The 27,018-nt window shown below is 39.4% G+C and overlaps 1 protein-coding gene across 2 annotated transcripts in view; it reads right to left on the reverse strand.

Moving 5' to 3' along the window:
• Positions 1-6,188: 6,188 nt before the first annotated feature.
• Positions 6,189-27,018, reverse strand: part of gpbp1 (GC-rich promoter binding protein 1) — an 81,689-nt gene continuing 60,859 nt past the window's right edge. Inside the window, exons 6-12 of one of the 2 annotated variants that reach the window (XM_033030201.1) lie at positions 24,536-24,599; positions 19,640-19,824; positions 18,153-18,272; positions 14,908-15,075; positions 11,821-12,008; positions 9,951-10,053; positions 6,189-7,151 (exon numbers count right to left, since the gene is read on the reverse strand). In XM_033030201.1, coding sequence (XP_032886092.1) covers positions 7,011-7,151; positions 9,951-10,053; positions 11,821-12,008; positions 14,908-15,075; positions 18,153-18,272; positions 19,640-19,824; positions 24,536-24,599 — 969 coding nt within the window. In that variant the 3' untranslated portion in view covers positions 6,189-7,010. The remainder of the gene's footprint in view (positions 7,152-9,950; positions 10,054-11,820; positions 12,009-14,907; positions 15,076-18,152; positions 18,273-19,639; positions 19,825-24,535; positions 24,600-27,018) is intronic. The other variant, XM_033030208.1, reaches the window with a different exon arrangement.

Consider the following 27,018-nt stretch of genomic DNA (forward strand, 5'->3'; position numbering starts at 1 on the left):
GCGGCTGCACATCCAACCAAGAGAGAAGAGACGCGACGTCACTCACAGCCGTCAACCGACGCGCTTCCCCAGACCGTGCAGATCGCTGTCGTGGCGCAAAGAGACAAACTGTGCAGCAAAGATCGTATAGCTCCACTATAGGATCCTTGCTGTGCAGGGACTGAAGACAGCGTGAGAATTCTGTCTTCAGCGTGAGAATTTGCTGAAATGAGTGAGTCTCACGCTCAAAGCGTGAGAGTTGGCAGCCGTGTCTACCATAAGGGCGAAAAAAAGGTAACAGAACAAATAGCTCAACTTCAATGTTTTTGTAGTTTGAGAGATGTTACAGCAAAGCAAATTGAATGTTGTCCTTTATAACAAGGGGATGGGATTTAGAAGCAAGGAAGTCTTGCAATATTTGTACATTACATTAGTGAGTTCACACAAGGAGTATGCAAAAATATTTGGTTTTCTTATTCAAAAATGTTCATAACTGAAAAAAATACTAGACTAGAAATCTGAAATAAATACAGAAATGTTCGAAGGACTGAAGTTAGGCAGCATCTCTAGACAAAACTAAGAGATAACATTTCAGATGTTATCCTTCATTAGAACTGGGAAATAAAAAATAAGTTACAAACGACTCCCACGTTAGAGGTGTTGCAATCTCAAAAAAGGTCCATAGTGCGATTTACCATAACCCAAAGCTATGTCATCTGCGTATGCACCATGAAAAGCAAGCTGAAAATAAAATTACACGTAAAGTGCTTGAGAGTAGTTTTTTTATTCAGTATCACAGATTTTTTGGTCGAAATATTAAAATTCCTAAAGAGCAAATTTCCTTTTCAGTTCCAGGGTCAGTTTCTCTCCCAGCTGTATCAAGCAACTGAAAACATCCTACCATAACTAGAGAGCAGTCCTGAACTACTATCTACCTCGTTGGTGACCCTCGGGTTTTCTGTGATGGGAATTTACTGGCTTTATCTTGCACTAAATGTTATTCCATTATCATGTATCTGTACACTGTGAATGACTCAATTGTAATCTTGTACAGTATTAGAGACATAGGGTCATAGAGTAATATAGTGTGGAAACAGGTCCTTCGGCCCAACTTGCCCACACCAGCCAACATGTCCCAGCTACACTAGCCCCACTTGCCTGCATGGTGCATATCCCACCAAACCTGTCCTATCCATGTACCTGTCTAACTGCTTCTTAAATGTTGGGATAGTCCCAGCCTCAACTACCTCTTCTATCAGCTTGTTCCATACACCCACCACCCTTTGAGTGAAAAGGTTACCTCTCAGATTCCTATTAAATCTTTTCCCCTTCACCTTGAACCTATGCCCTCTGGTCCTCGATTCCCCGACTCTGGCCAAGTGACTCTGCATCTACCCGATCTATTCCTCACACCTCTATAAGATCACCCCTCATCCTCCTGCGCTCCAAGCAATAGAAACCCAGCTTACTAAAGCTCTCTATATATCTCACACCATCTCGTCCTGGCAACATCCTCGTAAATCTTCTTTGAACCCTTTTAAGCTTGACAATATCTTTCCTATAACATGGTGCCCAGAACTGAACGCAATACTCTAAATGCAGTCACACCAACGTCTTATACAACTGCAACATGGCCTCCCAACATCTATACTCAATACTCTGACTGATGAAGGCCAATGTGCCCAAAACCTTATCTACCTGCGACTCGACCTTCAAGGAACCATGCACCTGCACTCCTAGATCCCTCTGCTCTAAAACACTCCCCAGAGGCCTACCATTTACTGTGTAGGTCCTGCCCTTGTTAGACGTCCCAAAATGCAACATCTCACACTTCTCTGTATTAAATTCTATCAACCATTCCTCAGCCCATCTGGCTAATCGATCCAGATCCTGTTGCAATCTTTCACAACCATCTTCACTATTTTAAAATGCTTTGTAAAAACAGGTCTTTTTAACTTGTAGTCAAAGTGTTCAAAAGGGAACTGCAGATGCTGGAATATCGAAGGTACACACAATTGCTGGGTTGGAATATCGAAGGTACACACAATTGCTGGGAACCACCCAACAATTGTGTGTACCTTTTTAACTTGTATTCTCCTTCCTGGTTAGCATGCAACAAAAGCTTTTCACTGTACCTCGGTACACGTGGCAATAAACTAACTCAACTGAACAAATGGATGTAACGGTGTGGTCCCTTGTAGTTTTGAATTGAAAGAGGGTGGGTATAGGTGGATAGAACAAAGGGACTTGTGTAGGAAGATGCTGGTTTAAACTGAAGATAGACACAAAATGCTGGAGCAACTCAGTGGGACAGGCAGCATTTCTGGAGAAAAGGAATGGGTGGTGTTTCAGATCGAGACTCTTCTCCAAACTTTGTGTGATAGGGATGCCTGGGTAATCTCAATATTTACAGAGCTATCTGCTTTATAGTCTTTATATGTCTGAAGAAGGGTTTCGGCCCGAAACATTGCCTATTTCCTTCGCTCCATAGATGCTGCCGCACCCGCTGAGTTTCTCCAGCAATTTTGTCTACCTTTATAGATTGAGTAGAATTGTTAAAGAGCAAAAACGATGGTATTTGTAATGTTATGAAATGCAGATAAGAGCTGTTGCTGAAACACAAAACCTAAAGGAATGGGTCTGTCCATCAGCTTAGATAATTTTCCACAATCCACAGCAGCTCTGCAAGGTGGAAAACCTTGAAGAGATACTTCAAAGAACCTACCAAGTTTCCTGGTGTCCACCAGCCTGATTCTCTATCTCAGTAACACTCCAAGCCACTGTTCTGCCATCTCAATGCCATCATAATGAAGCCCAATGCAATTCACGGAACAGCACCCCAGCACCCCACCTCTAAGGGATATACTTACACTGAAGGCAATGTAGAGATAGTTCACGAAGATGAAGGGGTTGGCTTATCAGGAAATATTAATCTTATACTCATTGGAATTTAAGGTTCAGAAGTGATCACATTGAAGGCTGTAAAATTGAGAGGGCTTGATAGGTATGAAGGTCAGAGCACATTTTCCCATTATTGGGGAATAAAATTAAGGAAGCAGTTTCTGAAAAAAGGATAGCCTATTTAAGACAGATAAGAGGGGGTTGTGAATCAAAAAATTCTCTTATCCAAGAGCAATACAAACTGAATGGGTATATATTTATGTCAAATAAAGATCATTTTTTAAAAATTGATGCAGGAGTCAAGGTAATAGGATGGTGGTCCTGATCGGAAAAGCCAAAATCTTACAGAATGGTTGAGCAGATTAAAGCGGTGTACAGCCTAGTCCTGCTTGTAAAGTTCTAGCATCTGAATATGTTAGTTAAATAACTTTTATTTGAAATCTTGTTTAAAAAATGAAATTTCTGCAAACCATCATCTACTCCTGTGCAGAACCACATTTAAAATTTCCAAAATATATTTCCATGGCGAATCCTGCCCATGGTATGGATGCATGTTAATCAATTTAGTCACTTAGAAATTAAACTTGTCACATAAACTGGTACGGAAAATCCTACATTCCACAGACATGCTTTAAAGCCCAATGGCATGTACAAACATACTGCCACTGCTAGAGTAATAATAATAATAATAATAATAATAATAATAATAATAATAATAATAATAATAATAATAATAATAATAAATACTTTATTGATCCCCTCAGGGAAATTCAGGTCCAAAAGCCAACAACCAACAAACCCACACATTCAGTATCCTCGGTTGCAAGTGCTTGTACTGGTGATAAAGCAGCTAGAGATGATAGATCATGCTCCTTTTGTGGCTGCTTTCAAGCCTACCATTGTGTTATTCTACCGTACTTCTACAGTACCGGGCAATGCTGCCAGTACTCTCCAATAATATAAAAGCACAACCTCTTTACTTGTGTGCAGTTGTTATCATCCGCCAAGGCCTAGTTGCTAATCATTTTAGCTCCCCCTCCCATTCCCCAGACTTACCATCCTGTCCTGGGCCTCCATCATTGTCAGAGTGGATGGTCTGCAGCTCATATTCTGCTTGGGTCGCTTACAACCTAATGGCATGAACATCAAATTCTCAAATTTTAAGTAACCTACAAACAACCCTTCCTCCCCCTTCCTCCCCCCCCCCCCCCCCCCCCCCCCCAAACCTTCCTGTGCCCCACCTGGACTTGCACCTATTTCTCCCCTTCCATTTATATTCCTTCCCCTAGCTTCACAATTCACACCGCTTCTATCTTTGTCAAATATCATTTGCCTTTTCATCTCTGGCCTTTGTCCAGTCATCTGCCTATCAAAAACCACCATCACCTGTGTCAATAGACAATAGGTGCAGGAGTAGGCCATTCGGCCCTTCAAGCCAGCGCCGCCATACAATGTGATCATGGCTGATCATCCACAATCAGTACCCCGTTCCTGCCTTCTCTCCATATCCCTCAACTCCGCTATCCTAAGAGCTCTATCTAACTCTCTCTTGAAAGCATCCAGAGAACCAGCCTCCACCGCCCTCTGAGTCAGAGAATTCCACACTCACAACTCTGTGTGCAAACTTTCTTCCTCGTCTCGTTCTAAATGGCTTACCACTTATTCCTAAACTATGGCCCCTGGACTCCCCCAACATCAGGAACATGTTTCCTGCCTCTAGCCTGTCCAAACCCTTAATAATCTTATATGTTTCAATAAGATAACCTCTCATCCTTCTAAATTCCAGAGTGTACAAGTCCAGCTGCTCCATTCTATCAACATGATAGTCCACCCATAACTCGCCAAGCTTTGTCGTTCCCCTTCTCTCTTCCAGCTTTCTCCCTCTCCACCACAGTCTGAAGAAGGAAACCGACCCAAAATGTCACCCAGAAATGTTCTCCACAGATGCTGCCTGAACCGCTGAGTTATTCCAACACTGTCTTTTTCTGCTAAATTCAAGAGCAGCCAAATTGAAAATGTTCCATGAATCCAATTTCATGTTTTCTAAAGTGCTCAAGCTACAAATGCTCTAATCTAAATCTGATAACCACTGCAAAAAGCAAATCATTCGCATTCCCGCCAAAGCAGAAATCTCATGCGGCCTCTCATGGCAACCCATATCTTCCAGCCTTGGCCTCCAGACCTCAACTTCTCTCATTTCAGTATGTCCCATTTTTCCAGGAGGCACATCCTGATTTTGATATGTACTTCCTGCTTGGTACATGTTGTCTATTATCCAAGGTAGACACAAAATGCCGGAATAACTCAGTGGGTGAGGCAGCATCTCAGGAGAGAAGGAATGGGTGACGTTTCGGGTCGAGACCCTTCTATCATTACTCTTTTGATAGTGGCATTGAGTCTTTAATGCGACGTTTCGGGTCGAGTCCCTTTTTATAGGAGAATAATGAATATTATCCAGATGTCTATTATCGCGATGCTTCTCCAGCATTTTTAAAAGATCCATGTTAATGGAGAAAATGAAAGATCCATGCTAATGGAGATCCATGCTATGTTATGTTTAGAATAATAATCTAAGATACTGCTGTCCGAATCACAACAAACGAGCAAGAAAATCCCTGTGAAAAATTCAATGTTATACATATTTAAACTCAAAAGAACAGTCAAGAATTGTTAGCTTTTAGTTTGCCGAGTTAAGGATTCTAGTGACCAGAATCCACCTGCCAACCATTGTACATTGACTGTTTTGTGGAGATATTTTCACTGCCAAACAATACACTCTCAATTCTTTTAAACCATAAAATAAATAAATGCAATTCAAATTGTAACAGTTAAAATAATAATAATTTGGCACATATGCAAACATTCATGCAATCAAAACAATGCTATTTGAATGAAAGAACAAAATTAGTGAAATGATAAAATCTGACTGCGAAAAGTAAGCAGCAAAATAGTGAATAATTATGTTTTTTTGCTGCAGAGAGCTGAGAAAATAATTATAAGGATGCTGGAGCAGTCATTACTCTTTTGATAGTGGCATTGAGTCTTTAATGCATCTTCGTCACTCAAACAGTCTGAATTCAACGCATCATCTAAAAGACAACACTCCTAACAGCATAGTACTCCATTAGCACTGCGAAGGTTTAACCACGATTATGTACTCAATTGCTCATATGGAGATTAAATACATAACCACAACTTTAAGGTTTCATCTCACCTTACTGGGAATTTGAAGCTGTGGCAGATATAAAAAAATGCAGGAGCACCAGCTCCTAAAATAGTCCTGGCACAAAGTCAGACCAGCATCAGACTTGCTGCAAATCCAGTTTTTATTCCATTTAGTGAATAGATCCAGCAACTGTGATCATAACCCTTTGGTAAGATTTGTATATAACTACTTTTATCAAAATAATCCGTCAATTTTCAATAGTTTGCTTTGTACAGTCCACCCTGAATATCAAGGCTTTGTGTAGCGCGGATAAAGCTCTTGATCTCAGAATTCTTCTTTCTACAAATTGAAGAAATATGACTTAAAAAAAAACTACAAATGGTTAGAAAAGCAATTAACTTTGAGAAAGAATTGGAACGGTACAAGAGCACTCGTTCAGTTGCGGCAACAACGAGTTTACTGCATCCACTTTGACCAACATGCCAGATCACCCATTTTTCTGTAGACAGTGGACTTGCAGAGTCCAGTTTTGGTAATGAATATGAATCAGCAAGCAGGATACTGTGTTTTCTATTTGCTGCTTCTCAACAAATGGAACAACATTAAGCCAAAAGCTCCATGGAACAATACACAATTTGAACTTCAATTCGGTTTATTAGATCTGTGAATTATCCCATGATCAATAACTTTTTTTCACATTGTAGTAATGTATCCTCTGATCAGCAGTGATGAAGCAGATCAATGCTAAATCCAACTGAAATCCTCATTACTACAAAAGGCCATTACAAAGCATTAAGCAAAGTTCAAATTAGGCCAAGTCCAACAATGTCCATTCTGGAACAAAGAAGCCCCCTCAAATTTCTTCTGGGTGGGGTATTGTACTGCTTTTAATGCTGTTTATTTTTGGCAGTTTACCACAACGATAATAATTATACCCAAATTATTTTTACGTCTCTTTAACCTCTCACACATCATCATCAGATGTATCACTGCTGCTTGTCTCTGTGTCATCATTAACAGTAGGCTTGTAAGTGCTCTTCCACGTGAAGTTGCAAGTCAGGCCATTTTTCAGAAGACCATTTTTGCGAAGGCCATTTTTCTGGAGCTGAAATAAAGAAATTGAGTTAAAAGTTAACCTGCAATATTTACTTAAACAAACCCCCTGCAATATTGAATCAGTCAATAAAAACTATAATTAATCAAATTCCAAGTGATGTACATTGGTAGTTCAAATCCAGTAGAACATAGAAGAGCCAGATTAATTATCATACGAGGGTCAAACTCTTACAGCATGGAAACAGGTCCTTCGGCCCAACTTGCTCATCCGTCCCAACTGGTCATTGAAGAAAACAAATTGTGTCTTAACTCTCTCCAAGGATGCAGGAGCGACAAGGTCAGAATTCATTACCTTTCATTTATTGTGGTAATGGAGGTGGATAACAGGTGAAGATACATCCAAGAATGCAATTGTGGGAGAGATTCATGAAGCTAGACCAGCAACAATGGCCAACTGTAATACATTTCCAAGTCATCCATATACATGTACCTACTAGCCTGTCCAGTTTGGTGCTAGAGACCAAAGTTGGTTCTGCCAGAATAGCCAAGACAAATAACTGCAGAACATTTTGTAGATGCACCATGACTATGGGATGTGAGAATGGTGGTGGAGGTGATGAATCTTTAGGGTGATAGAGCTACACTCATCCAGGCAAACAGAGAATATTCCATCATGCTCCTGCCTTAAGCCTTGCAGCTGTTGGAGGCTCAACAGAGATATAATGCTGAGACTCTATAAGACATGTCAGGCTGCATTTGGAGTACATTGAGCAAATTTAGGCCCCATATCAGAGGAAGGATGTGCTGGCTCTGGAGAAGGTCCAGAGGAGGTTTACAAGGAATGAGAGGGTTAGTATATGATTAGCGATTGACAGCACTGGGCCTGTACTCGCTGGAGTTTAGAAGGTTGAGGGGGGGGGGGGGTGACATTGAAACTTACAGAATAATGAAAGGCATAGATGTGGATGTAGATGTGGAAAGGATGTTTCCACTGGTGGGAATCTTGGACCAGAGGTCACAGCCTTAGTATTAAAGGGCGCTCTTTTAGAGAGGAGGTGAGGAGGAACTTCTTTAGTCAGAGGGTAGTTAATCTGTGGAACTCGTTGCCACAGGAGGCTGTGGAGCCAAAGTCAATGGATATTTCTAAGGCAGAGATAGACAAATGCCTGATTAGAACGCGTGTCAAGGGTTATGGGGAGAAGGCAGGAAAATAGGATTAGGAGGCAGAGATCAGCTATGATTGAATGATGGAGTGGACTCAATGGACCGAATGGCCTAATTGCACTCCTATAACTTGTGAACATGAGCCACAGTATTTACATATTCCTTCATACACAGTATTTAAGTGGCCTAGTTGAATCTCCAATTAATGGTAACCATCAGGATGGTAACCATCAAGGGAGTTTGGCATGATATCGAAGGGTAGGCAATTAGACTTTTTCTCTCTCTCTCTCTCTCTCTCTCTCTCTCTCTCTCTCTCTCTCTCTCGTCATGGTTTTGCTTCATAAAGGTATCAACTACTTCATTTTCTGAAAACGTGTGAAATATTGCATAATACATAAATATCCCTACTTATGATGAGATGAGGGAAGAGAGATCACTTATGAATGAGCCAAAAGCAGTTGAACCAGGGAAACCTATGTACAATTGTTTACCTTCTGCTGGGTTAGTTCAATCATTGCAGCCAAAGCATGCATTTTATTGATATCACTCCCCATTTACTAACAAAAATGAGAGGCATATGATATTGCCGAGGCACTGTCCTGAATGACGTGTTGCAGTTGGATTGATTGATCGCCGGCAAATACATCCTTCACCCTTTGTGTGAGAGGTCCCATTCATGCCCATTGACTAAACACTTACCAGAGCTCATCGGTGCCTCAGCCAATTGCTTACTTAAACGGCATGAGAAATACAACTTTTCACTTGTGAAACACAACCTCGCACCTATGAAAACATTCTCACTTGAAATACAACCTTTTGGTCCATGCTTTCACCAAAGTTTTGCTGAAAATTGGACCAGAGGATTCTTGGCAAAACCCATACTAAGTATATGCATGCTGGTTTCTGTTGGGCCAGTACCGCTTAGCAGTGCTATCAACATCATGAAGTGTAGATTTATTGAGCCATAGTAAGATTAGATTTGTTCTGAATTATGGCCAGGGGATAACCAGTCAAAATTTCTACTTTGTCTTTGTCCCTTAGATGCTGGCATAAATTTATTGAAAAACCTTTAACCACAGGCTAGTTCTGGCCAACATATCTTTGGTACTGTAGTCCAGATATCTGGTCCCATAGCCTTTCCTGTCTCCACTTATCTCAGCTGTTTTGAAATCATTTGGAAGTGGCTGCAAACTGCTTTGAGTGATAGTGGTGATCACAGAAGTCACTTAGACAACTATCAGAAATAACAGGCAAATTTGCAGGTCGATTTAGAATTGTAAAAACCCAGCTTATTCTGCAGCCACAATGATCTTTTTATAGGAGAATAATGAGTATTATATCAAGAAGTGAGGTTGGTATTAGTAATGGTTACTCTAAGGTGTTAAAAGCTCGAAGTGATGAATGAGAGTTACAAGGGTAGCATTAACACTTGTGAGACTATAGTATCTAACTGTGTACCATAATTTACAAATTGAGCCCATTTCCATTTGCAAAATCCAGAGTGGAGTTTGATCAATGCACCTCTGAACAGCATTCTGGCAAAACTCAAATCTTAAACATACGATCTCATTAATATCCAACAAGGTACATGATTAAAAGCAGAACATCATAAAGGAAAAATGGGTAATATTAGGTGACTGGAGAATAGATCCAATTCCAAGTAGTACTGAACATATGTTGTTACCTGTTCACTGATGGCCTGGAATTCCCTCATCTCATCCTCTGTTAATGGAGCACACGTTTCATCATTTTCACTTTCTTCCTGCCAACCCATCTCCTTGAGCAGCCTAAAGGAAATAAAGTATTGAGAACAATACATTTTTGCAAAAGCAGAAAATCTATTACATATTAAATGGTTAATGGAGACAGTAACAAATTGTTATTTTGAGGAGATTTCTTCCTTCACCACTTTATTTTTAGCTAGAAGTAAAGTATTACAGGTTGTTTATAGATAAAACGTTTATACAGATAATTAAATGAAAACAAAGTGGATATTGATCCTAAGATATAATGACCAGCAAACTTTCCAGACATTGTAAAAGTCCACATCTATTTTTCAATGTAATTCATCTGTATGGGAATTGTGTCATGGTAATTAAATATGAACTAAATGCTTCAGATCCACACAATAAAGAAAGTTCTCTGATCACAGAGAATCTCAGTATCTCACATGAAATCAAGTTTGATCTTAAGCAAAAAAATTAATAAGGAGAGCAGATGAACTCTTTCACTGCAGATAATACAAGTGAAATAGCAGGGAATTGGTAATTAGAAGGAAGGAGGACATCAGGAACTTACGATCATCAGGCAAGTCAGGGTGAACAATCTGATGTAGCTGCTGCCAAACAAATCCCTGAGGCCTAACGGACTTGATCCAAGGGTCTTAAAAGTGGTTGTTTAAAGAGCTGATGCATCAGTTTCAGTTTCCCAAAATTCCTTACATTTGAGGAAAATGTTATTGGATTGAAAAATAGTAAACATAACTCCTTTCCTTAGATAGAAAGGGAGATCAAGAACACGGGCCAATTAGCTTAACAACTGCCTTTAGGAAAATAGTGAAAGATATAATTAATGTCACAGCTGGGAATTTGAAAAAAATAAAATAAATCAGGGAAAGTTCTGATTTTGTGAAAGAAAAATCACATGAGGTCAACTTGAGTTTGTTATCATATGGGCTGTACATAAAGAATCAGTAGATGTAGCTTATTTAGATTTTCAGAAGGCATTTAATGTTTATTCAAAGATTAATATGAAAAATAAAAGCTAATGTGTAGGAGATGATGTACTCTCATGAACAGAAGATTGGTTAACTGAGAGGAACCAGGAGAATAGGCATAAGGAGATTCCATTCTCCCTGGAATCTAGTCAACAAGATGTGGAGTGCTTTGTCACAGAGATTGCATGAATGCAAATGACCTGTATGAAGGCAACAAGAGGGATGGTTACTAAATATTGACATGAATAGGCATAAATGGGTCTTTTTCTGGACAACAAGATGTAGAGTGCTTTGTCACAGGGATTGCATGAAGGCAAATAACCTGTACGGAGGCAACAAAAGCGATGGTTGCTAAAGATAGACAGGAATGTAGGCTGCAAAGTAGACACAAGGAGGCTTCACAGCATCCAAGATAGGTCAAAATATTGCAACTAAAAACAATATGGGATAAAATAGGTATTTTTTATTATGATAATACATGTTTGCATAATTGTACGTGGGGATGGGGGGGGTTAGGATATACATTTATTGTCTCAGATGGTACACAAAAATGCTAGAGAAACTCAGCGGGTGCAGCAGCATCTATGGAGCGAAGGAAATAGGCAACGTTTCGATCATGCTTCAACCACAAACAGCACACTCTTAACAGCAAATAAACAAAATGGAAACTGCAGCAAGACACGCAAGTGGATAATCATAGTCAAAAGCAGGTGGCATCATACTGATCAAGTGCTACAGGATGTTTACAGCAACTTGTAAATCATTTAACCCCTTTGCATTTTTACTACATCTAAATCAATAGATGATATCTTTAACTTCTATAATTCTGTACACATACCTATGCTCAGCTTCCAACGAACTTGATAAAATATTAGATTGGGGGAATGCTGAAGAGCGAATAGTTGTCTGGGATAGAAGTCGAGAATTTCCATTCTCCCTGGAATCGCCATTTTTATCAAAATTTCTGTTTTTGTCTCTCTCTTGATGAGTATTCTTGTTGTGTTGCATGTTAAACATTTCATAATCCTGAGGATCAAGGCAGATAAAATATCTAGTAGACCAGCTGTTTGTTACCTCTCATTTCCGAAAAATCAGAGTGCATTCTGGAGCAATGAACAAGTTTTCATATTTAAAGTTCCACTTTGAAAATATAACAAGTATCATTGCACAAATATATTACTGTAAAATAGTTCTCAAGACGAAAAATTCCAAGCTAATTGTTAAGTAATGAGGAGCATAAGTATTTTTGATCATGACATTGGAGCAGAATTAAGCCATTCGGCCCATTGATTTGATCATGACGAATCTATTTCTCCCTCCCAACCCATTCTTCCAGTAACCTTTCATGCCCTTACTGCTCAAGAACCTATTAATTTCCACTTGAACAATACCCAATGACATGGCCTCCACATCCATCTGTGGTAATGCATTCAACAGATTCACCATCCTCTGACTAAAGAAATTCCTCCTTATCTCCATTCTAAAGGTACGCCTTTTTATTCTGAGGCTGTACCATTTGTTCCTAGACACTCCCGCTACTGGAAACATTCTTTCCACATCTACTCTATCAAGACTGTAACAGCCTAGTTTTTGTCCTTGCTTGAAATATCATTAAAATTAATTAAATCTTAAAAATATTTCAATGGCATACTGCAAACAAATTCAGAAAACTTGATTGCACAAATAATAATCTATATAATTAAAAGTCTCATCTTGACCACTTCCTGTCTGCGCTTTATATTGATTTTAGAAAAAGTGCTACCCTGTATCGCTGTGATTTTTGGCCATCTTACTCAGTCCTCCTCCGCTGAACCAGCCCCGAGGATTTTTCCCATCAATGAAAAATAAAAAAGTTATGAGTGTTTAAAAAACCTTGAGATCAGCGGATTGGTCCTCTCGCCTGTCAATTACCACGATGGAGGTAACGCACCTTCCGGGGGGGGGAAGAAGGACTATGAAACCCCGGATGCCTGGACGTGAGAGTCACTCTGCAAGATTGCGAGGGAGAGGCCACGACTCTCATTCTAAGCTGTGAATCAACTGAACTGTGAGTCTGCAATGTACTTGCAATACATGATTTGTTAGCCCTTAATAACAATGCCATGAGTTGTTTGGCCTGCTGCCCTGCCTGTGCTTGAAAGTGCAATGCTTAATTGGAAATGAAATGAAATGACAATGCCATGAGTTGTTTGGCCTGCTCTCCTGCCTGTGCTTGAAACTGCAATGCTTTATTAGGTCCGACTGTGTTTGGAAGGAATAAATGCTTTATTAGGTCCGACTGTGTTTGGAAGGAATAAATGCTTTATTAGGTCGGGCTGTGTTTAGTCCAAAAGTCCCGCTCATTTCGTGACTTCCGCTTAGTGGACAGGTCTCGCTGATTGAGTAATTTCCGGTGAGTGCAGAGGTCTCGCTAATTGCATAATTTCCGGTGAGTGCAGAGGTCTCGCTGATTGCATAATTTCCGGTAAGTGCAGAGGTCACGCTGATTGCAGAAGTTCCGCTGACTGCGGAAGCCCCACAGTGGACGTGCCACGCTCAGCCGTGTGAGTAGATTCAAGAAAGTTTACTGTCATATATATGATGTGTGAGTCAGTGTGTGCGAGTGTGCGAGAGCGTGCGAGCGAGTGTGAGTGAGAGTGTGCGAGTGTGTGTGTGTGTGTGTGTGATGTGGAGGGTGTGCGTGTATGTAAGGTGGAGGGTGTGCGTGTGTGTGTGTGAAGTGGAGGGTGTGCGTGTGTGTGTGTGTGTGAGGTGGAGGGTGTGCGTGTGTTCGTGTGCGTGCGTGCGTGTGTGTATTGGAATTGGTGGAGAGGTAGAATATTGCGTTGGGGGACCAGCCCTGTGAAGCTGGGACCCAACGGGTCCCACTTAGTCTAGTCTATATTACTAAAAGTCTGATCTTGACCGCTTTTGGCTCGCTGTGCTGCGATTTCCGAGAGAACGCCGCCACCTACGGCAGTCATTTTTGGCCACCTCGCTCAGAGCCCCACTCCGCCTTCCGGGACCGGAGGATTTTTCCCCATCGATGAAAAATCAGAGAGATGTTAATGTTTTTAAATAATTTGTCATTCTCTCTGCTGCCCCTGCTGGAGGGAGGGGGAGGGACTATAAAACCAGGAAGTGGTGTGCCTCACTCAGTCTCTGCAAGATGGAGGAAGCCAGAGGGTCACGTCTCTCTGAGCTCTGAATAACACTGAACACATGTCTACTCAACTCTGAGTGCCCTTAATGTGGTTTGAAAATGAAAATATGGTTGGTTTGAAGTAAAAATGCACTGTAAATGGTTGTTTGGGTTGAAGTAATTGGTGGAGAGGTGGAATATTGCGTCGGGGGACCAGCCCTCCCGTGTGAACATGGGACCCATTTAGTCTAGTATCATCTAAAAGTTGTTTTTTTTTTAAACTGCTCGAGGAACTCAGCGAGTCTCACAGCATCTGTGGAGGGAAATGGATAATCGACGTTTTGGGTCAAGACCCTTCATCTTTTTTTTCCCCCCACAGATGCTGCCTGATATGTTGAGTTCCTCTTATAGCTTTTGTTTTTCACTCCAGATCCTGTAGTCTCTTGTGCCCCAACTAGGAGTAGACTGTAACTGATGTTGGGCTCTTCACGAAGATCCAGAAAACCCCAAATCATGCTTTGTATTTTCCCAGGATGTTAAATAATTAATAATACTAATTCAAATTCATTCTTGAAATGTGGGCGTCAACAAAAACACTGACCTATTCCAGGTTGCCAAAAGGACCTCACATTGAGTTGTACATTATACTGATATTTTAGAGTAGTTTATGTATCTAGCTTGCTTAGAATTTGGAGGTATAATGCCACGATAATGGACTGGTCATTTGAGATTCAAATAAATTTATTTTGATTAAATGATGGAGCAATACCGTAAAATTTCAATAATAAATTGAGGCAGCGTTACCTTTTCTTTATCCACATTATCTCCATCATCTTGATATCCTTCACCAGGCTTGTCCTGTTTCAAAGTCTTCAGAAATTCACTTTTCTTGTCAGATCGCATGCGTGTCAGTTTCAACAGACGTGGTTGACTTGCTATATCAATTGGTGAAGAGGAATTTGACCGACTACTCTGTTTAAAGAAATAGAATTAAGTTAATTTATAGTTGAATAACAACACATTTAACATGCAGAATCAGGCAATGAATGTACTAAATTATATTGATATGGATTCTATTTCGCCAAACTTTAAAAAAAAATTTCCAAACACAACATTAAACATAAAATTGAGCAAAGAGTGCTTAAACAACCTGAGGTACAAGTGGCAACTTCACCTACATTTTCACAAATGCACAGGGAGTACAAAAAATGTAGGTCTTAAAAATGAAATAAGCAATTAAAACCTGGATAGGACTTGAAATTTAAGAATTAATGCGGCACAATGAAGAGACCCGAGTTCGATCCTGACTACAGGTGCTGTCTGTACGAAGTTTGTACATTCTCCGCATGACCTCGTATGTTTTCTCCAGGTGCTTTGGTTCGGCACATTCCGTGCAGGTTTGTAGGTTAATTGGCTTCTGTAAATTATCCTTAGAATGTGGGATAGAACTAGTGTACGGGTGATCATTGGTTGGCGTAGACCCGGAGGGCCGAAGGGCCTGCTCCCATGCTGAGTAAACTAAAATTAATTAATCCACTGATAATGTGCAGACAAAAGCACTTTCATGCATATGATACAAGGAGATTTTAAAACATAAATGTAGAAATCTGGAGTTTTAATATAACTTAGCTGAATCACAAAATATGTTACACAACATCGTCTTATCATTTGATGTTGTCAAAAATAGATTTTGTTTTACTAAATCTTTAGAGCTATGGAATTCTGAGACTCTCAAAGTTCTGGACAAATTTGTACTAAGCTTTGCTCGCAAATACCTACCACAAGTGACCACATTCCTAGAAAAACAGCCAATAAAGCGATTTCTCACAACATAAACCATATCAACCGCACTGCGTCATGAAACACCAGGTGGAAAAAAATGTTTACAACTGTCACTATTATTATTTTTTAAACAGAAATTCTGTGGGAGCAAATTTTATTCTGTACTTCAAATTTTGGATCAGTAATTCATGAATTCTATGAGCATAAATTTCTATCCCAAATAATTGCTACGCCGGGGTCGTCTGCACATCTGCTAATTATCTTTTCTTTTAAAACACAGATATTTATATTATGTATTGTAATTGCTCCTTTGTAATCTACAAAAGAAAATCTTAGAAACAAATTCTCAAAAGAAAAATCAATGTGCATCAACATTCTGACATACCAGAATGTTATTTGTAAATCATTTAAGTGAGTGATATCAGAATGTTACATTTACCATCTCTGTCTTTCTGCTGAGCAGAGGTAATCACTGCAATGGTAAAGATGATGCATTTGGAAACTCTGCACTCTAACTTGGGCAAAGGCCTATACTGGGGTGCTGATCACCAGGTTTGCTGGAGGAGGATGATTGACCCCACACTGCAACACTGTGCTCCTAATACATTTCATTGTGCTCCTGCAAACTAGCTGCCCATGCACTTATCCTGCTTGTGTCAAATCGGCCTGCACCAACTTGTTTCACACACCGGAGGTGAAGGAGCAGCATTCACAATTTTTTGTGAATAAGACAAAATCGCTTAAAATACTTATTTTTGTGAAAGTGAAGAAATCATGCACACTGTTCTGAATTTGACGAGGATCTTCACAGGACATCATAACACAGGTATTATACACATGCGAGCAGACATACACACACATTCCTCAGTTTGAGCCTTTGTGAATAACCATGGGCTCAAAGAGATCTTTGTTTGCCAAGAGGGGATTTGTAAAGGACTAATTGTTAGGTTTAAGGTTACATAAACATATTAATTCTTAAAAATCCATGCATGGCATGAATAAAAGGACAGCAGAATATGATTTGCTGCAATGTCTTCAAGTTTAGATTGCCAACATCTGTGACAGCTGTAATGGTCAGTGAGCTTGGGAAGATTTCGGTTCATGTGATATCAAAATCATTGAGGAAAAAAAACATTTCATTTGCATGCAGAAATGTAGCCTTGGAAACAGCATAGTCTGAGGGCAGACGATCAGCAAGCTTTCCAGACATTGTAAAAGTCCACATCTATTTTTCAATGTCATTCATCTCTATGGGAATTGTGTCATGATCATTAAATATGAATGAAATGCTTCAGATCCACACAACTAAAGAATGATCTCTGATGACAATCTCAGTGTCTCGCAAGAAATCTAGTTTGATCTTTAGCAAAAAAAGTTAGATCTTGGTATACCCCAGGCCAAAAATTATCAAACTTCAAGGATTGGGTTACATCAAGAAGAAAGAGCCATTGATTTGTTGACTAAGATTTAAGTGATTATTTATTATCATCACTCTATGTGCACATCCTACACAGCCAGGAGAAAACCACAGCCACTTATATCAGTCGTCAAAATTTGTCTTCAATAATCCTTTATGGACAGCACAGCAGAAGAGCTGCTGCCCCACAGCTCCAGGTTCAATCCCAACCTCGGGTGCTGTCTGTGTGGAGTCTGTACATTCTCCGTGATCACGTGGGTTTACTCGAAATCCTCCAGTTTCCTCCAACATCCCAAAGACGTGCGGGTTTGTAGGTCAATTGGCATCCATAAAATTACCCCTAACATGTAAGAAATTATGTAAAATTTGGATAACATGGAACTAGCATGAATGGGTGATCAATGGCCGATGCGCCCAAGGCTTATTTTCATGCTGTGCCTTTCAATTATTCAATCAATCATTTTAGAAAAATTAATTCCAGGAGGAAAAAAGTCAATTTATGGCTCACAATAAAATACCAGGGATAGTGGGAACTTGGAATGTTTAAAAAGAAAATTGAAAATATATCAGTAGACAGCATCAGTAGCAAGAGAAATAGAGTTATCATTTCAGATTGATGACCTGAATAGTAAATGTTGCTCTTTTCTTTCCTTCGATGACCACATGACCTGCTAAGAATTTCCAGGATTTTCTGTGGTTATGGTAAATATATGATTATTATTAACTGCAAGATTTGTAAGTTGTGATCCAGTAACTCATTAGAGCCAATATAAAATATTTGAAATTAAAACATTCTCTTACATGATGCATCAAATAGAAATTATCTTAAAATATATATTTTGTTAAATACCTCCTTCAAAGAGTTTGGTGATGAACTGAAGGTCTGAGGTACAGGTTTCAGAAGCGCATTGAAGCTGACAAAGGGAGTTCCATGTTTGTTCTCCTTTGCTGAGCCTTTCCATTGCGCCGGCTAAATAGAAAAATCAGTAAGTGGCAAACAATTTATAAAGAGAATCAATAAGTGCAGGCTGTGGTGGACAGGTAGGAAAGATAGAGCAGAAATTATTAAGAGAAACAGATGAATCAGGACTTTGTGCACGCTTGAAAAAAAAAGCTTGAAAAGGAGTAATAAGAAGAATAAATGGATTAAAGGCAATTATTGTCCACAATTTATTTCTTAGTTAACTTTCAGTTTTGGCCTAAGTGAAACTTAAACCAAACACGCATATTTAATGTTTTCTCAAATCAAAATTGTTCAATTATATCAGCCCTCTTTAAATCTATTTTTCAGTTTTCAAACAATTTTGAAAGAAGTGAAATAGGCTTGACTCAATCATTCAATTTTGACGTGCTGGACGGATTTTAAAAAATTGAGAAACTACACATTAAAAAAAGGCATAAATCACAAAAGTACATAGAGTATTGCATTCAATTGTGGTTATCACTTCTAAAGAGGAAATAAAAGCTTTTGGAGCAAATACAAGAGATATTTACTAGAATGGTTCCAAGCACTAAAACAGTAGACAAATTGGACACTTGATTGTACTCCTCATGGCAAAGAGGAATAAGAGAATCAATTGAGATGTTAGTGGATTTAGATAAAATAAACAATTACACATGGCTAAAGGGTTGAACAATTATTTTCTTCTTCCAATTTATTTTTAAGTGAAAACATGAAGTCACTTTTCATTGTATTGACATCCAGAGAAATCTTGCTTTTAAAGGCTTTGCATGGTTTTGCTTTCCTTCAGTTTATTCAACCCTCATATTTTTTGGATTACTACTAAATTCTTCAAGTTTGATAGTAATAGGATTCTTCATATCAGTTCTTATATAGAAACATAGGTGCAAGAGTAGGCCATTCGGCCCTTTGAGCCAGCACCACCATTCAATATGATCATGGCTGATCACCCAAAATCAGTACCCCGTTCCTGCTTTTCCCCCCTATCCCTTGATTCCTTTAGCCCCAAGACCTCACTCTAACTCTCTCTTAAAAATATCCTGTCTTTATTATACAGTCTCTATTGTCCTTTAAACGATGACAGGTTGACTAAATTTTGATGTGGCCTCAATACTGTTTTCTTAAACAGGATATTTTTTTTCCAAATCCCAGTTACTAAAGTGATCAAATAGCTTTATATAGCATTCCATTGTAAAGCTCAATACTATAGATATGAGATCCAGGCTACATTTACATAGGTAACCGGAGTGAAGATACTAAAATACTGAACGCTGAAATGATGAATATATTCAAATAAGAAAAAAGGGGAAATAGTAAGTAGCTTCTCATATTGTAAACTAAATTGAAATAGTTATTGTCAGTTTGTCTCCACTTACCTTTGCAGGAGGACCAGCGGCTTTGGGAACCAATGCCTTATACACATTGGGTCCTGTCCCATTCTTCACAGGCTGGGGATGAGAAACCCCTGTCAGAGGGTATCCTGGGAGTATTGGTTCTTCTTTAAGGACCTTTTTAATGACCAGCATTTTAGACATTCTAGATTTTGGATTTGGAGGATTTTCTACAAGGAAAACACATTTGAACTTTAATGCAAAATAACTGTTTATTAAAACCCTGTGACTTAACACAAAGCTGTAAGACTCTATGACTAACTATATCAGGATGCAATTCATAGAAACATAGAAAATAGGTGCAGGAGGAAGCCATTCGGCCCTTCGAGCCAGCACCGCCATTCATTGTGATCATGGCTGATCATCCCCTATCAATAACCCGTGCCCGCCTTCTCCCCATATCCTTTGACTCCACTAGCCCCTAGAGCTCTATCTAACTCTCACTTAAATCCATCCAGTGACTTGGCCTCCACTGCCCTCTGTGGCAGGGAATTCCATAAATTCACAACTCTCTGGGTGAAAACATTTTTTCTCACCTCAGTCTTAAATGACCTCCCCTTTATTCTAAGACTGTGACCCCTGGTTCTGGACTCGCCCCACATTGGGAACATTTTTCCTGCATCTAGCTTGTCTAGTCCTTTTATAATTTTATTTCAAAAGATTATTTTTTAACCTGGTGAAGGCATTTAGGTACAAAGGTATGAGAAACTGCTGAGGCTGAAATTAGGAACAAAAAAAATGCAGAGCTGCTAGAGGGTGGTGAATGTCGAACTAAAGGTGTTATATTTGAGTGCACGCAGTATACAGGACATGATGGACGAGCTTATTGCGCAGTTAGAAATTGGTAGGGACAATGTTGTGGGCATCAGAGACGTAGCTGAAAGAGGATCGGAGCTGGGAGCTGAACATCCAAGAATACACATCCTATAGAAAAGATAGGCAGGTGGGCAGAGGGGATGGGGTGGCTCTGCTGATAAGGAATGAAATTCGATCCTGAGCACGAGATGACATAGGATCAGAAGATGTAGAATCCTTGTGGGCAAAGTTAAGAAATTGCACAGGTAAAGACTGTGGTGAGAGTTATATACAGGCCTCCGAACAGTAGCCAGGATGTAGGGTACAAATTACATCAGAAGACACAATCAGCATGTACGAAAGGTAAGGTTTTGTGTTAAGGTTTTGTGTAAGGTAAGGTTAAGTGGTCATGTGAAATTTCAGGTAAGGTGTTGTATGCGAGGTAGCTAAACAAGATGGTTCTCCATGGTATTAGAGTGAAGATACTCGCATGTATAGAAGTTCAGCTGACTGGCAGAAGGCAAAGAGTTGAAGGGCCTTTTCTGGTTTCGTAAATGCATTTCGTTGTCTCTGTACTGTACACTGACAATGACAATTAAAATTGAATCTGAATCTGGTTGGCTGTCAGTGACGTGTAGTGGTCCACATGGGCCAGTGTTGGGTCCGTTGCTTTTCACATTATATTAATGATTTGGAAAATGGAATCGATGGCTTTGTGGCCCAGTTTGCAGATGATACAAAGGTAGGTGGAGGACCAGGCAGGATTAAGGAAGCGGGTAGTCTGCAGAAGGACTTGGGCAGGTTGGCAGAGTGGGCAAAGTAGCAGCAGATGGAATATAGTGTAGTAAAGTGTGTGGTCGTGCACTTTGGTAACGTCACATAGAGAGCACCAAGGTTGGAGACGGTTCAGGTAAATCTCTGTTGTACCTGGACAGGCTGTGTATGTGTCTGCACGGAGGTGAGAGAGATGGCATAGAGACAGGTGTTTCACTCCTATGATTACAGGGGAAAGTGCCAGGGGAGTTGGGTAGGGAGAGAATAGAGAACCAGAGAATCAAGGAGGAAGCTGTTCCCACAAAAAGCCAAAAAGGGTGGGGAGGGTAGGATGTGACTAATGCTAGAATCACGTTGTAACTCGCAGAAATGTCGAAGAATGAGGTGCTGGTCAGCCAGAGTTTGTGGGGGTGGAGGGGGGAGAGTAGGTGAGGAGAGTAGGGCGTAAAGGTAAGATATTTCAGATATCCAGGAATGCAAAGCATCTTGTGAATGGATGCGGCGGGCACAGAGAAATTGAGTGGAAGGGTCCTTGCAAGAAACATTGTAGCCGGTTGTAGTCTTGGCCACCTCCCCCCACCCCCACTCTCTGTTTCTTTCTTCTTCTTTCACCTATCCTATCTGCTTATCACAGCCACATATTCGTAACTGGATCTCCTCTTTTCCACTGAACCCCCCCCCCCACCAAATTCCTGCTGCTCACCCATACTATCTACTGGTCCCATCTACCACTCTACTCTTTATTACACTCCATTCTTCACCTTTCTTTCCTCTCCGATTCGTGAATCTGCAGCCTTGTGTTCTCCACTTATCACCACCCAGCCTCTGTTGCCATCTCTGCCCCCACCTGTCTATTAGCTGCCCATCAAGCCATTCTCAACTATATCCACATTCTGCGTACCAGCCTTGCCCCATCCCTCTCTGCTGACTGTTTCCCCTCTATTATTTCACTTCAGTTGAGTCGATCCTAAATATCAAAATCCATTTCCCACCACAGCTGCTGCATAACCCATTGGAGTTCCACCAGCATCTTTCCTTACTCTGCATTAAGGAATAATGCCCCTTCAAGCCATTGTACATTACCTGATAATATAATGCAGTAAAAATCAAAGGTAAAGAGCAGGAAGCAGGATTGATTCCGGATCAAGAATGTAGACTAAAATTAAACCCAATAAAAGAGACACCGAAGATGAGAGAAGATTAGTAAACACTTGTGTACAGGCCCTAAGATACCTAAAGAAGGCAGAAGACGAATAGAGGGATGAAGGTAGCTTGCCTTTATTTGTCAGGATATAGAATAAAAGTGCTGGGAGCTTTTAGTGCAACTTAAAAATTAAGGAAAATTAAGTAAAAAGATGGACATTTAATGAGAGTTTTTCCAGAGATCTGGGCCCACACAACCTCAAAAATACCTTTAAAGGCAAAACATCCCTGCTTCAAAAGCTTCACAATCAAAAGCCTGGCAAACCCACATCTTAGCCACAGGTGGCACCAACAAAATAGAAAAACAAGGCTGATCTAAAAATTTGAGTTGGTGAACAAGCAAGCAAAAAATTAAAAAAAACTGAAGATGCTGGAAATCCAAAATGAAAAACAGAATATGCTGAAATTACCTAGCAGGTCAAGTCACATCTGTGAACTGACCAAGGTTGCTCAACATGAAGTGTTAGTCCTACCCACTGATATGGCCTGGCCTGCAGAGTATTTCCAGATTCTCAGATAATTTATGGTTATTGAAAGCTGAAAGATCAGAAGACAAAAGCTGGCACAACTCAAACCAGTGTTGTATTCTATGCTCTTTTAAACAAATATTATGTAATGTTGGCAAACAATAGGGAGGAAAAAATGTAACTACAAATAGCTTCCTGATATTTTAATAAATATCTGAGTGTGGTGCTTGCCTGACACAGTAATATGATCCCAAACACAGTAAAAATTCAGTAACTACAGACTTCAGGATTTCAATGATGCCAGACTGGCAGAGTTTCCTGATTATTTGATATAATTCAATATTTGTACCTTAAAATACTTCAAAATACAGCATAACATGCCCTGTAGTCCAAAAATGTCTAGGTTATGCAAACATTATAATTACAGTGGAGATTTCAAACAATACCAAAGTTAGAAACTAGCTCACAAATTGAAGAATATTCCACATTTAAGAGGATAAAAAAGAATAATAATGTGGACAATTTGAAAAACATAATTAGCACAGTTAACTATCAATATTCCTATGCTTACATATACAGCTAGTAAAGATAATTTAAACACATCAGAAAATGTGATAATCGCAAATACATAATAGAAACATAGAAAATAGGGATACAAGAGATTTACTAGAATGGTTCCAAGAACTAAAACAGTAGACAAATTGGAAACTTGATTGTACTCCTCATGGCAAAGAAGAATAAGAGAATCAATTGAGATGTTAGTGGATTTAAATTAAATAAACAATTACACATGGCTGAAGGGTTGAACAATTATTTTCTTCTTCCAATTTATTTTTAAGTGAAAACATTAAGTCACTTTTCATTGTTACAGACATCCTGAGAAATCTTGCTACAAAAGGTTTTGCTTTCCTTCATAGTTTATTCAACCCTCATACTTTTTGGATTACTACTACATTCTGTAAGTTTGATAGTAATAGGATTCTTCATATCAGTTCTTATATAGAAACATAGGTACAGGAGTCGGCCAGTTGGCCCTTCGGGCCAGCACAGCCATTCAATATGATCATGGCTGATCATTCAAAATTAGTACCCCGTTCCTGCCTTCTCCCCATATCCTTTGATTCCGTTAGCCCTAAGAGTTATATCGAACTCTCTCTTGAATACATGCCAAATGCTAAAATTCAGAAAGCTTTGTATCATATTTTGTTACCTATTGATAATGTGTAATCATATGATTAAAAAAACCCCGATATTTCCAATCATTCAGCTATGGCAATTTTATTAGTTGTTTGAAAATATTTGTTTTCCATGAGGTATGCAAGATTAAATGAGATCTTGTTAACATCCCTCAAACTTTTTGTCCAAACTACAGTTGTAGTCCTTGCACCCAAACTAATGTCTTTAAAACGGCAACAATTATATATACACATTTCAGACTATTTGATATTGATATTGTTTCATTGGCTAATAAAGTAGAATGTTAAATATTTTATGCGTCCAACAGAGAGAACAGTACACAGATATGCAGCCGAAAAAGGACTTGGACGTTCTTGCTCTGTAAGAACGTAACCACCTCAATTATCTGGGTTTTTTTTTGCACTACTCACATTTTTGTTATAGCCAGCAATATTCAGTAACTCACCCCATACTCCAGCGATGGATTTGTTCTTGCCAAGTTCTTTTTTCGCCTCAGGATTGAGAGATGGCTGGAGAGAGGATAATAAAAGATAAACTTTAACAAGGAACCAGTTTCTTCTTTCCTCCAGTACAACTTACATCATTAAAATAACAATAAATTATGAAAAACATGGGACACTCACTTAAAAGAACACTAACGCTCGATACATCAATGTAATGTTTTGGTTATTATGGCTCAGCCAGGGCCGTGCTGTCCATAGGAATTTCAGAAATGCAAGAAAATACATTCCTCACACATCACCCAAATCATCAATGGAACCATGGCTTACCCTCCACTCAAGCCTACGATTTTGTTCCATATTCATAGCAAAAGGATTTGAGTATAGGAGCAGGGAGGCTCTACTGCAGTTGTACAGAATTTTGGTGAGACCACATCTGGAGTTTTGCGTACAGTTTTGGTCTCCTAATCTGAGGAAATACATTCTTGCCATAGAGGGAGTACAGAGAAGGTTCACCAGATGCCATTCCTGGGATGGCAGCTTTCATATGAAGAAAGACGGGATAGACTTGGCTTGTACTCGCTAGAATTTAGAAGATTGAGGGGGGATCTTATAGAAACTTACAAAATTCTTAAGGGATTGGACAGACTAGATGCAAGAAGACTGTTCCCGATGTTGGGGAAGTCCAGAACAAGGGGTCGCAGTTTAAGGATAATGGGGAAGTCTTTTAGGACCGAGATGAGATAAAAAAAATTCACACAGAGAGTGGTGAATCTGTGGAATTCTCTGCCACAGAAAGTAGTTGAGGCCAGTTCATTGGCTATATTTAAGAGGGAGTTAGATGTGGCCCTTGTGACTAGAGGGATCAGGGGGTATGGAGAGAAGGCAGGTACGGGATAATCAGCCATGATCATATTGAATGGCGGTGCAGGCTCGAAGGGCCGAATGGCCTACTCCTAGACCTATTTTCTATGTTTCTATATAAATTCTTACAGTCACAAAAAAAGAAACCAGCCACAAATCTACTCACTGATTAAGCATCTTCAACTCTATTGAATTAAGAATACCAAAGATTTCCAATCCTCTGACAAAACAAAAACTAATTATATTTATTTGGTGCCCCATAGAAGTGGGCAAGGTTGATTACGTAATGAAACTGGATCATAAAAAAAGACATAGTTAGGATTAGGAATTAGAGCATAGGTGATCTTTCACTTCAGCATCACTTTCTGGAATAAACCTAATATTTTGTTTCCTTTTATCATCTTAAAAACAATCCATTGTCATCTTGATGAACAATCCATTCAGTGACTGAGCCTTCAGAGCCCTCTTGGGTAGAAAGAGTCAATGGATTTATTATCTTCCGGGCGATCACAATTCTCTTCACCCATTGCCCAAAAGATAGTCCCTTTAATTTTGAGACCATGACTTCTACTCTTCTTGAGGTAACAGCAGAATCATTACACATTTCATCCCTACACCTACCCTGTCAAAGCATGGGAGTAATCTTAAATTTCAATGACATCATCCCAAAGCTCTAGAAAGCAAAATCCCATTACTCGTAATAGCATCCCCAACCCAGAGAAAGCTGGCAGATTTCTAATCTTGTGAACCTTTGCTGCACTCATTCCATCACAAATATTCCTCCTTGGGTAAGACAACCATCATCCCATGTGCAGCCTCATCAGAAGCCTAAATGAGTGGAGCAAAACATATTTACTCTTGTAGTCGAACCCCTCTTTCAAGGAACACCAAAATACCACTTGCCTTCCACAAAGTCCTGATGTGAAAGCAAAACTCTTCTTGACAGTCCAATGTAAATATAGGGAGAAACTAGATTTTGAATATGATACTCCATTAGGAATGAAACAATCTAGCTAAATAACTGCTCAATCCTCCTACATTTCTATAAATCGTGTACCATTGCTGACAGGCATTGGGGAAAGGCAACTATTCCCAATCCATCTGCAGGACTAGACCTGCCACCGTGGTTGGTAGTTCACTCTCAACAAAACTATTATCAAAGATTTATTATTGCATAATGTTATCAAGAATCAACTTACTAGACCAATTATTAAACTACAGCAAATTTATGAAGACTAACCAAAGTTTTAGATAACAGTTTCCATAGGCACTGACTTGATTTTCAGGAGAGAAAAATTGCCTGTTGTCATGTAAAATCATTGCAGAGGATCTCCCTTCCTCATGAATCACCAGTGAACAGAAGATATTTGAATGAACAGCTATATTCAATTGATCTTCGTAAATAAGAACAGACAATTCTGGAAATAGCAGGCCAAGCAGAATCCTTGGTAATAGGAAAGAGTGAAACAGTTTCTCTCCAGAATTTGTCTCAATTTCAGATTTAGGACATTTACATCTTTTTTCCTTTATTTACAAAGAGTTGTCAGTCTCTTCTCAATATCAAACTTATTGGAAATGACTAAAAAGGATCTTCCAATCTCCAAAGCATTTCTGTGAAAGTAAA

Source organism: Amblyraja radiata, chromosome 1 (assembly GCF_010909765.2).
Source record: "Amblyraja radiata isolate CabotCenter1 chromosome 1, sAmbRad1.1.pri, whole genome shotgun sequence".
Lineage (NCBI taxonomy): Eukaryota > Metazoa > Chordata > Chondrichthyes > Rajiformes > Rajidae > Amblyraja > Amblyraja radiata.